Below are 12,834 nucleotides of genomic sequence, written 5' to 3'. Positions count from 1 at the left end.
AAAAAAAAAATGCTATTTCTTTTCTTTCTGGTTTTTGTGAAACTGGCTTTTCAATTACGTATTTCCTTGACTCTTAATGTGTCAGGGCAGTGAAAGCTTCCTCCCTCTTACCCCTTCTAATGGTCAGTGTTTTGTGTGTGTGTGTGTGTGTCAGTGTGTGATACCACAGTAAGGCACAGTGAGTGGCACGTTGAGTGTGTAAACAGACCCTTTAAGGATAAGCCACTTCTAATGTGGTCACAAAAATGTCACAGGGTCACTTCCCAGAGACAGTAAATGAGGAAAAAGAAAGAAATTAAAAAACAAACAAACAAAAAAAACATTTAATTTAACCCTTGTGTTGTCCTCAGGTCAAATCTCACCCTTTTTTATGTCAGATATACTGTATGGGTTTCTTTTAACCAAACTGCCCAAAAACAACATGGATGCATGGATGTACGTTGTATGGAACCCATACAATGTTCTTCGCAGGTTAAATTAATGATTACTTTCATTGCATTTTGGGTGTTTTATTCAATTTTATAGCATTTGAAAAACAAATGTTTAAATGGTTTCAAAACAGTATCCTGACTAAAAGATACCAGTGTGTGATTCACTTAACATCCTCTGATCTTAACTATTAGGCCAAATAATTCATAATTTCTGATTTTTTTTAACTCAAAAATTAGGTATAATATCATATAAACTAGGTTTATTGACCATGAATTTAAAAAAGCGTTCCAAAAAAGTGACAAAAACATTTTAAAAAAAGCGCCAAAAAAAGTTATTTTTCAACTATTAATGTCACAACAAAATTTCCTTGAAAAGGGCCGTGGGTTAGATGTGTGTAGGTGAAGGCAGCAGCATCAATAGTAAGAGAGGTTGAACCACTAAAAAATAAAAAAATAAATCATAATTTCTTGAATTTCATTCGGTTGTCATGTATGTTTTGCTTCTGTGCAGAAATTGGTATCTCTGCCTCTTCTCTGATATGTTTTGCTCCTTTTGTGATTGTAGATTATCTAAGCAAAATGGCCACCATGGACAGAAGCAGTTGCTCTTTCTAAGGGACAGAAGGGCTGGAAGTTTTTGACTTGCTGTGACTCCATGAATGACCAGAAAATTAGAAACCCCTTTACATATAGTAACAGATTCCAATACCGTCTTGTAATAAACCTTTGTGACCCCCCAACCCACACACACAAACACACAGTTCATTAATTTGACAAAGTGTCAAAAAGGTGTTCTATGGTATTTTGTATAAGACTGTATTGTAGATCGTTTTCTCTTCTTCTTTTTCTTCATAAATTCATTGACATTGATTGGTGTTTATATGCAAAGCATTCCCATGTGTGGGATACAGGATTACAACTGGAAATTCATATTCATTTCCTGCTCAGGTAAAGTAACTCTGAATCTCGTTACAGTAAGCAGGAAGCACCGAGGACACTTGAAGTCTATTTCTGCAACGAGGTCAAAGCTTAATAAACAGAAAGACAAATCTAAGATCCTCACCTTCCGCTCCATCTCTCCGGCAGGAAGTTGTCCGGCTGCTGGAACACCTCTGGGTCGCGGTGGACAGAGTGGCTGATATAGATCGCACCATAATCCTTTGGAACAGGAAACCCTGCGATCGTAGTGTCCTACACACACACACACAGAGGGAGAAATTACATTATTGTTATATATTATTTGAATTAATTGACATTGTCATCACAAAGACAATTCCTACACCACATTAGATGAGCGTTGTTCTCACTGGGCTGAGCTTGGTTTTTGCTTCTATTTTTCAAACTGTAAAATCTTGCAAACGCTAAATCCCGTTTCAACTATAAAAAGTCTATGTATTTTCAAAAACTGTTGATCAGCAGGTTCATTTTTTTAAGCAGATATGTAAGGAGTGACATTGCATACAATTAGAGCAAAAAGGGGAGTTGGGAACACTGCAATGACAGAACTTCATGCTAATAATGCCCCTTTGAACAAAAATGAACGGGAGACTTCTTTAACACTGATGTTTGGCTCGAATAAAAACTGCTGTACCTTTTGAAACAAAATTTCCCGAGTTGATTTTTCACTAAGCTCCGCTGAAACGAGCCACCTTGGGGCAAAAAGACCACTTACCCAATTGTTGCCCTTTTAATTCACCTTTTCACTACGGCCATTAGTAGCTGCACTAATGGACTGCCACAGAACCGGATCACTGTTTCTGTTTTCTCCACCCTTTTTCTCATTTTTCTCTCTGCTGGAGTGGAAAATCTTTTACAAATCTCTTTCTTTCCCCCGGTTCTCGCTGAGAGATGTCTTTGCCAAGTACACACACACACACACACCCACACACGTTGCGAAAACTATTGCATATCTTAGTTCCACCTGGATGGAGCTTCTACTTTTTCCACCTGATGGTGAATACTAATAATCTCTCTCTTTCTTACACACCTAACTGCACACATAAACATCTCATCAACTCTCCTGATCCAGCACTTCCTCTCTTGCTATTCTTTGTATTAGTAGTGTGTTTGAGGTTTCTACAAAAGCTATTGCCAGGGTGAGGGGCAACTGTCAGTCTTTCTGGTTGCGTTCCTTGTTAATTATCCAATATTTTAAACATCAATGTGGTGCCAACATTTGATATATATTATAATAAAGCATAGGAAAGGATTGCATGAATATGGGCCATACATTGCTAAACTGAATTCATTATACATTTAAACTTAAAAAGTACACTTCTGAGTGAAACATATTCATTTTGATGTGGTTACAGTCACTTTTACAGTCACTAATTAACGGTTAGTCGTCTTCAAAAGAGATTGGTTTAAGTACTTTTCAACACAAATAATCTTATCTACCAGAGTTAGCATATACATTCTAATACTCTTTCCTTCTCCAATAACTAATCCATCTTGCATTTTTGTTATTTCATATCATGACCCTTGGGGACTTTGTGGCTTCCAAAAACCTTAATAAAAATACATCTATTCTTTGTGCTCTTTCCCCTCCAGAGTTCTCCAAAACCCCACACGTCATGACCCTGTGTCCCACTGAGGCCGCCAGGAATCAAAGTGTACTGGTGCGTTTCCCAGAAGTGACACATTACTTTCCACTTGGCTTCACAGTGTCACCAGCACGCATCAATCCCACCGCCACACGCCCCCCCACTCCCTTCCTTCCGGGGGAGCGGAGTCAATCACTCGCAGAGACGGATCAATGCCTCTGATTGGGCTGTTGTGTAAGGCTGTTTGATGAGGTCATAATGATCAAACACAGCCTGCGCGGGAGGTGGTGGAGGCAGCCTTCTGAGTGAGCAGCCGGCCAATCACGAGACAGGACTTTTGGGATTCTACTGTCTGACAGTGTCAAACCAAAAAGCAATAATTTTAATGAATGAAAATCAATGTTGTAGGGCGCCTGGGTAGCTCACCATATATAGAGGTTTACTCCTCGACGCACGGCCACAGGTTTGACTCCAACTCCCCTTTGCTGCATGTCGTTCTCCCTCTCTCTACCACGTCATGTTTTTAGCTGGCCTATACAAATAAAAGCCTAAAATGCCCAAAACATAATCTTAAAAAAAAAGAAGAAAAAAAAAGATGTAACATATACAGTAGGCCTACGGGATACAAGATGCTTATGTGTATAGTACACATATTATACACTAGAATATTATAACCCTTCATAGATAATAATTCCCCAGTAAACGAAGCATGTGAAAATGATGGCTGCGTGAAACAATTGAGAATAAACAATTAAGGAAATATGTAATAAAACAGCCCATAGTTCAATGCATTTCAGTTGCATGTCTCTGTAATTGGGCTAATGGCATTTCACGTAACATGCTGCCATAAAAACACATGTGCTATGGGACTTTCCTTTAGGATTTTGTTTTAGCAGTGGGGGCAGGTCTGTCCGAATAACAACTGGACACGTCCAATAACTAATTAATAATTAGTTATTAATAATAATTAAAAGACAACCGCAACTACATGTTTTTGTACAGCCCTATTTCTGATACCGTGGTGGCAGAAATTTTTACAAAATCAACATAGAGGAAACACTGCACTTGTTTAGCGGTCTTTGTTTCACTGTAGTTTCTGTCTCACCTACAACACTGTAACATTATTTAATACTGCAAGAGGAAAAGTGTCAGAAATAAAGAGCTTGTCACAGGCCTAAAACTGACCATCAACAACAACTGAACATTATAAGATTGACCAAACTGGTATTTAGTGCCGGGCTAATATAATGTACAGTAAGGTGGTCGTGTTTTTTGTCCAGCATTTATAACTCTGGTAGTGCACAATACACAAAAGAGGGAGGACAGTGACAGTAGAAGAGACTTTCAGCTGCAGTAATATGTCGCCATCTAGAGGAAAGGAGTGCAACACAGAAAACAGAAAACACTCCTTGACTACATACAAATAAATCTATAAAAAGAAGGGACAACAATGACAATCACAAAGTGTACAAAAATGGAAGACAGTTCATACAACAGTGTACATAAGGACAGGATTTGCTCAGGAGGGGATTAAGTTACCCTGGCTAAACAGTAAGTCCATTTAACAGCCTTGTTAAAGTGCTCATATTATTCTCATTTTCAGGTTCATAATTGTATTTAGAGGTTGTACCAGAATAGGTTTATGTGGTTTAATTTTCAGAAAACACCATATATTTGTTGTACTGCACATTGCTGCAGCTCCTCTTTTCACCCTGTGTGTTGAGGCATCACACTTCTGTACCATCTTTGTTGGGGGTCGCACAAGCGCAGTAAGTACTGCTAGCTAGTCAGTTGCAGAGTGTGAGGGTGTGCCACGCTAGCAGCTAGGCGAGCATTATAACGTGTGTTACAAAGTGACGCATGTTTGTCTCTGAAGTAAAGGCTGGACTACAATAGAGCTGTTTGGAACAGTTTGTGAACAGTGTTTTCTGTTGGAGATGGTAAGTCCTTTTGGGGTGGACTTTGGGCTTTTTCACTTTGTAAACCTATAACGTGCACAAAAAAGATATACAACACAATAAAGGAAAGGGAAAAAGCCAAAAAGCATAATATGAGCACTTTAAAACACCCAAATGAAATAAATCATAAAATCAGCTAAAGAAAAGACAGCTTTTTGTTCTTATTATTTTAAGTTGTACTCCATACAGAAAAACAAAAAACAGATAACTATATAGAAATAGAATACTATATATTAGATGGGTTGTTCTTACAATCCAGGGATTTGAAGATAATTCTACTTGCACTGATTGTTAAGATGTTTAGGACAACTGCATATTAAGTGCCAAAAATGTAAAGCAAAAACCTGTTGGGACTCCCATTTCATTTGGGTCTCTCCACACAACGGCTCAGTGCTTTCCACATGCTGGAAATACTCTAGAAGACTTTTCAAATCCTGATCTGTGAAAACAATTCAGTATCACACATATCGCAAAACTTGAATCCCTGACTCCCCCACACTTCAAGTTGAAATCTGCTGATTAGTAGATCATGTTGCCTCTATTTCTTACATACAAGTGCAGGCTTTAGAGAAGAAAAGGTCCCAGAAGTGACACTGGATCTCTTAAACTCAGAATACAGGGTAAGAAATGCTGAATACTCATTCAGAACTACATGAAAACCAACAGGATGCGACCCACTCCCTCCTGGTGAACAGTCCTACCTGATCAGCTATTCTGCGTCCACCAATGAAAGGAGGCCAAAGTCTCTGCACCTCCAGCAGTACTGTGCGCAGGTAATCAGGATCTTCCATCGCTCGCAGACGGGCCTTTTCATAGACACGAAGAAAGATTTTTGTTTGTTCCTTTCATTTAAAGCAGGAAGAACTAGGCAAGGAAAAGTTATGGCAAATGGTAAGTTTTATTTCAGAGGTCTCAATTCTGCTCAGGAGGAAAATAAATACTGTTAATAACTTTCACTTTACATGTAGTGCTGCATTAATATCAATTTCCATCACAGGTTTGTTTACCTGTTTGTTTCCACTGAGTGCCAGTGTGAAGGAGGTGAGCAGCGATGCCAGGGCTTTGGGGATCAGAGCCGAGATGAACAGCAGCAGATGCTGGGAGGCAGAAGTGGAGTCGGGCAGCGGCAAAGAACCAAGAGAGCCGACAAAACTGGAAAAAATGCCGGCAAGGCAGAGAGGAGATAGCAAGATTGAGATTAAGATACCACGGAAACAATATATAAGTAATTAATAGTATGGTAACTATATTGAAATCAGCCCATAACCAGAGATCAACAGCCTATACTAGCCTCTAATTTATGGCACAGAGGGAGAGAGCTTTATGCATAAGAATGTCACTACAAAGAGCAACACCCATCACAATTTTCAGTGGATAATGTTGCTGTATTTCAAAGGTTTTACAAACATCTGACATGACCAGTAAGTAACTCAAAAGCCTGACCGAGAGACCAAGCAGATGAAGATCAAAGTTTGTCTTTACTCATTGCCAAAAAACAGGCAGAAGTCAGGAAACTAGGCAGACAATTGGGCAGGAGTCCAAGGTTTTAGGCAGAGAGTGATGCAAGCAGGTTACAGGCAAGCAAAAATTTAATTTTATTTCACAGGACTTACTGATAATTTCCAAATTTACCTAAAACTTGTGCAACAACCTAAAAGAAACATAAGTACTGGCAAATCTTCAGCAAGCAGAAATAAGAGGAAAAAGCTCTGTTTCTGAGAATAAAAACTGCTGTGTGTGTGTGTTTGTGCGCACGCACGCACGCATGCACACACGCGCCTGCCTGCCTGCCTGTCTGTCTGTCTGTCTGTCTGTCTGTCTGTCTGTCTGTCTGTCTGTCTGTCTGTCTGCCTGCCTGCCTGCCTGCCTGAGTTTGTGTAAGTGAGACAGAGAAAGACAGACATGACGTACAAAGATACAGTCTTACCCCTGTGTGTCATTCTCCAGTTTGTCTTTAATGATGACCATCAGTTTGTCTCTGGCATCCAGAGCAGTGGAGAAACCCGACGACCACAGAGGAACCTTCAGGTTGATCGGAGCAGAGATCAGACCTGAAGAAGAAAAAAAAGTTGGTCAACAAACATACAAAGATGGGCAAAACCACACAAAGCCATAGTTATTGAACTGAAATAAAAGGGGAAGTGGAAAATGTTGCAATACTGTATTGCAGAACAACAAAGCTGACTTACTAAATACGTCTGCAAGAAATAGTTGTAAAAAAAAAAGCAGGGGTTGCTTGAGCAGGTCAAGGGAAGCCCTGTACTCATGCGTCCATACTTGGATGGGCAAAAATGGGCATGTGTGGTGTGTGGTGTTGTGTGTGTGTGTGTGTGTGTGTGTGTGTGTGTGTGTATATTGTGTGTGTGTGTGTGTGTGTGTGTGTGTGTGTGTGTATATTGTGCGTGTACAGCATATCTGTATACCCCTACCATGCCAGTGCTGGGTGCAGAGCTGCATGATTTCCTGGAATAGGTCAGGCTGCTCCTCCGCTCGTATGTTCAGAAAAAGGCCCAAAACCAACTCTGTGCCCAGGCGCTTAAAGGCAGAGTACACACACTCTGGCTGGCCACTACACAAACACAAACACAAACACACACACACACACACACACACACACATGAATGTGTTAGCTTTGCTGTCCCAAAACATGTAATGTAGTGACATGAAGTGACTGCAATCAATCTCATAATGGAATGAAAATAAAAAATATCAACCACACATCATGAAAGTGTATGTACAACATTAACGAGAACAGAGGAAGTTGAAACTTTCTGCAAAAACAACAAAAATAAGAAACCAAAACCAACAGCAATATGACGAAATATGGGAGCCAAAATGGTTGTTTGCAACTACGCACAACCCAACTATTGTGTGGCTGCGGTGTACTTTTTTTCATTGTGTACACACACACACACTGAAATACATCCTATACACCTTTCTAACCCTGGTTTTATGTCACTATATCTTAATTCTACAGCTTGTAAAACTATTAGTAATCCTGTTTTGTATGTCATTTTGGACAAAAGCGTCTGCCAAAAGAGTAAATGTAAATGCTTAGAGTGCTGGAGGTTTATGTTACCTGAGAGAGAGGTCCTTCAGACAGCGCTCACATACACTGTGGGAAAAAAAGAGGTAGAAGAAACACAAACAGACACACACACACACACACACACACACACACACACACACACACACACACACACACACACACACACACACACACACTTCTTAGACAAGATGCAGTAAGTCAGAGTCTTTTAATAATATGTCCTGGCAGTGCATGTTGCTACATTTTGTCCATTGCAACAAAAAACACAACTTGCATTCACTTGTTTTTCCATTTGACTTATATACAACGTATCATTATTTTAGAGATTTGTCGCTCCATCGAACAGACAGGCAGTAAGTTCTGGCCTAAGAAACCTTTGACATGGATGGACACATCATTGTTGCAGCAATAAAGCCTTTGCATTCTTGATGCCATCATGGACATCCACAGTACAAAAGGCTGGACACAAATAATGTCTAAATACACAACGAGAGTAAAACATAACTTTCCCTACCTGGTGATATAATCACTGGATGATTCCAAACAGCTTCCTGCGAACAGGCTGGTGAGAGACAGGCGGAGAAGACATGCCTCCTCACCTAAAACACAGAAATACAAGTTACTCATATTTATTATTTGCAGAGCTAAATGTAATCGCATTTTAATAGTTGTTGTGATTTTATAGCATGTTGTTGTGAATGGGCAAGTCTAGGAATCATCAGTGGCTGCATCTTGGAAAGTGTTAGCATTGTTTGCTTTAGAACATATTTTCTTGTCTTAGTCATACCTTCTGTATCATTTTTTTTCTTTTTTTTACAACAGCATCAGTGGTGGTTTCGTGACCTAACAGACACTGCTTACTTAGTCCAGCTTACTCTAGTTTGAACAAGACTGTGTCTAAAATACATTTCTGCTACCTCAGAATCTATATTGCTATTGCTATGGGGTGGGGGGGGTCATGTGTTTACCATTAGTGGTGACAACGGTGTCACCATACATGTTGGTCATCAGGTCAGTTGGATCCTTCAGGAACAAGTTGGACTTCTCTGAAACAAACAATGTAGACATTATTACAAAAATACAAATACTGTTCATACACAATGTCCATGTCGCGGTTTGATTCTGCCTGCTCTGTGGTGTGTTATGGTGCGTGTGTATGTATGTATGTGTGTGTGTGTGTGTGTGTGTGTGTGTGTGTGCTAGAGCTGGGCAATATATCGATATTATATCAATATCGTGATATGAGACTAGATATCGTCTTAGATTTTGAATCGTAATATGGCATAAGTTGTCTTTTCCTGGTTTTAAAGACTGCATTACAGTAAAGTGATGTCATTTTCTGAACTAAACAGACTGTTGTAACTGTTCTATTATTTGCCTTTACCCACTTAGTCATTATATCCACATTACTGATGATTATTTATCAAAAATGTCATTGTGTAAATATTTTGTGAAAGCACCAATAGTCAACACTACAATATCGTTGCGGGAATCGATATCGAGGTATATGGTCAAAAATATCGTGATATTTGATTTTCTTTGTTCACACAAAGACTCCTTTAGGCAAGAATATTTCCCTATGACATCTGCTTAAAAAATGTAATTCTTCATTATCAATTTTCTTGATAAAGTCTAGTTAATGGTCTGTTTTGTACATGTATTTTTTAAATCTCAATACAGTGTGCTACTATTTCTTTCTTTCTACATGTAGTAGGTCTACTGCTGAACTTTACCATGCTGGTGCTCACACACACACACACACACACACACACACACACACACACACACACACACACACACACACACACACACACACACACACACACACACACACACTACCACAGAGCAGCTCTCTCATCCCCTGCACGGAGCAGATGAAGGCAGTCGGTCTGTTCAGCATGCGGCACTGAAACACTCTGCTCCGGTGTTTCTCGATCCTCTGCTGGCAGAAGCTCACCGGGTCCCGGTAAAACTCCAGCGACTTGTCCCCAAACACCGACACACCAGCATTTCCTGGTAGTTTATACATTCAGGTCCGACGTTGGAGACGCACTTTCACTAATAAAATAAAATAAATTAGCGATAGCGACTCTCCGCTCAAACGAAAGGGACTCGGTTCAGAGTAAATCCCGCTGTCATTGCCGGTTAGCTAATCATTTTAATCCGCGTGGCTCTAACATTACCTGTGTATCAAATTACTGCTATCTCATTGTTGTCACTACTCTCTGGGTTGATTACTACGGAACGTATGACGTGTTTAGGTGGTGTCCGTAATTTAGAGCTTCCTGATACTGATGCGTTACTGATGTCTGTTCTGTGTCATTACATGTGCTACTAACAGAGGTGTCAAAAGTATTCACATTCAAGTAGTACTTGAACTCAAGTAGAAGTATAGATACTAGGGTTTGAAAAGACTTCTGTAGAAGTTGAAGTATCAACTCAAGCTTTTTACTCAAGTAAAAGTGTAAAAGTACTGGTTTCAAAACTACTTCAAGTATAAAAGTAAAAGTAATGTAAGGGGAAATGCCATTAAGGACAAAAGCTTAACCCCCACAGGTGCCTAGTGCACTCCCCACCTCCACAAAAAACATTTTTCTAAAGGGCTGAAAAAGGTGACATCTTTTCTGTGTTTTTCAGACAACGGCAGCTACAGTCTGGTGTTACAGTCCTCTACAGTGAAATGCAGACACACTTTTACACCGTTTTAACCGTGTTTACTCCATTTGCTAGCTAAAGGTAGCCTAACGTTACCTGCTGTTGAATGTAGTGTTAAGTAGCGTCCCGTGCAGCGATGTTTCAGTTCCCTCTAACGTCTGTTTTCGGAGCATCAGAGAGAAGCGGAGGCATTTAAAGGAACACGCCGATTTATTGGGAATTTAGCTTACTCACCGTAACCCCCAGAGTTAGACAAGTCGATACATACCCTTCTCATCTCCGTGCGTGCTGTAATGCTATCTGACGGCTCCAGCGGCATCAGGCCAGCACAGAACCTGCAGGTGAATGGTTCCAGCAATCCTACTGCTCCGAATAAGTGACAAAATAACGCCAACATGTTCCTATTTACATGTTGTGATTTGTAGAGTCACAGCGTGTACAAAAAACAACATAACATGAGACACAGCCATCTTCTAACAGTAAACAAACCGGGAACTATATTCTCAGGTGGAAGAATATAGTACTTGGGCGGAGTGCTCGCAGCAAACCTGTCTGAGAATATAGTTCCCAGTTTGTTTACTGTTAGAAGATGGCTGTGTGTCATGTTACGTTGTTTTTTGTACACGCTGTGACTCTACAAATCACAACATGTAAATAGGAACATGTTGGCATTATTTTGTCACTTTTGTCACAATTCGGAGTTGTATTGAAATACATTTCTGCTTACTGCTACAACTAGCCATAGTTAAGACTATTGTAATGTACATTTTTTCAAGGATCCCTGTATTGCCTGCTTTAGTGAAAGCAGTTAGGAATGTCGGATTGCTGATTAATGACTACTACAGAAGAGTGGACTGTCCCAGAAGACACCATGACGTCTTACAAGGCCATACCAGTCCTGAAAACATTTTATTTAATGTTCATGTGGGCTGGATTGGGGGGCGGATATGAGTGGGGGAGAAGAGTCATACAAAATGCTTTGCGTTCTGCTCTGCTTGTTAACAAGCTGCAATAAATTCATAAAAAGACCAAAGGATATTGTTGCCATCCCTTATGAAGAAAATGTCACAACACTATACTAAAATGCTTGCAGGTAAGCAAAAAGAGGACACAGCATCGTTGAACCAAACCAGGAGATGCAGCTGCTCCATTTGCCTTCGCCTCCCACTTGTCTGTCTCTAGAAGTCAGGTGAAGAGGCAGCTGGAGAGACCGAACCGGTGTTGTGCCCAAATTTCATTCCCCACCAAATTATTACCCCCCTAGTATTGGTAGGATTAGTTGTGGGGGAGGGGTTAGAATTAGGGGTGGGGTTAGGATTAGACAATCAGGTACTGACTTCAACGTGGGAGTTAATAATTTGGCAGGGGGTCGATATTTGGCACAACACCGGAACAAGGCTGCAGGTCCAGATGGATCGCTACAGCACCTCTTTAAACTTAGCCTAACCCAGAAGGTTCCAGTGTTGTGGAAGACATCCTGCCTTGTTCCAGTTAAAAGAAAAGTCACCCATCAGTCATCAAATATAGACCTGTTGCGCCGACATACCTCATCATGAAGGTCCTGGAGAGACTCCGGTTGCCCCACCTGATTAAGCAAACTATAACATATCAGGACCCCCTGCAGTTTGCTTATCATAGTGAAGTTGGCGTTGAAGTTTTCGTAAAGCCTAGTCCTTTTTCTAAGATTTTGTAGTCAGTTAGCGCTTGTTCGGTAAAGGCCTATTTACTGTATTGATTTTTTAAAACAGCTTTTGAACTTAATAAAAAACAAACCAAAAGCACACTAACACACATGATGACAGGACAGATCTTTGCATGTTAGTGGAGGGGATATACGTTATATCAAGTGAAAATCGGCCTGATATTTTGTGTATCCCCTCTGTAACTTTGGCTAGAAAACAGCACACATCTCCATATTAACTCAAGTTATTTATTGTGACCTGGTAGACACAGAAAATAACACACATGATGATAGGATAGACCCTTTGCTTGTTAGGGGAGGGGATATACATTATATCAGGTGAAAAACAGCCTGATATTTTGTGTATCCTCTATGTAACTTTGGCTAGAAAACAGCACACATCTCCATATTAATTAAACACTGTAGGCTAGTCGCCTAGCCTACAGTGTTGCAGTTTCATCAGCCAACATTTTAAGCAAGCTGGGTGGATCATCCTTATAAAAACTATAAAACTATA

The 12,834-nt window shown here is 40.2% G+C and overlaps 1 protein-coding gene across 6 annotated transcripts in view; it reads right to left on the bottom strand.

The window, feature by feature from the left end:
* LOC114570770 (putative cytochrome P450 120) overlaps positions 1-12,834 on the bottom strand; it is an 84,893-nt gene that overhangs the window by 13,565 nt on the left and 58,494 nt on the right. For 2 of the 6 annotated variants that reach the window (XM_028601311.1, XM_028601314.1), the window contains exons 1-9: positions 9,821-10,215; positions 8,950-9,027; positions 8,496-8,580; positions 8,012-8,047; positions 7,362-7,501; positions 6,860-6,983; positions 5,940-6,084; positions 5,634-5,738; positions 1,495-1,622 (exon numbers count right to left, since the gene is read on the bottom strand). In XM_028601311.1, the coding sequence (XP_028457112.1) occupies positions 1,495-1,622; positions 5,634-5,738; positions 5,940-6,084; positions 6,860-6,983; positions 7,362-7,501; positions 8,012-8,047; positions 8,496-8,580; positions 8,950-9,027; positions 9,821-10,010 (1,031 nt within the window). In that variant the 5' untranslated portion in view covers positions 10,011-10,215. Of the gene's footprint in view, positions 1-1,494; positions 1,623-5,633; positions 5,739-5,939; positions 6,085-6,859; positions 6,984-7,361; positions 7,502-8,011; positions 8,048-8,495; positions 8,581-8,949; positions 9,028-9,820; positions 10,216-10,732; positions 10,766-10,904; positions 10,942-12,834 lie in introns of those variants that run through there. The other 4 variants (XM_028601312.1, XM_028601317.1, XM_028601316.1 and 1 more) reach the window with 4 other exon arrangements.

The sequence above is a fragment of the Perca flavescens genome, chromosome 16 (genome assembly GCF_004354835.1).
Source record: "Perca flavescens isolate YP-PL-M2 chromosome 16, PFLA_1.0, whole genome shotgun sequence".
Taxonomy (NCBI): Eukaryota; Metazoa; Chordata; class Actinopteri; order Perciformes; family Percidae; genus Perca; species Perca flavescens.
Note: the sequence above shows the minus strand (reverse complement) of the source record. Positions and strands in the feature narration are given on the sequence as shown.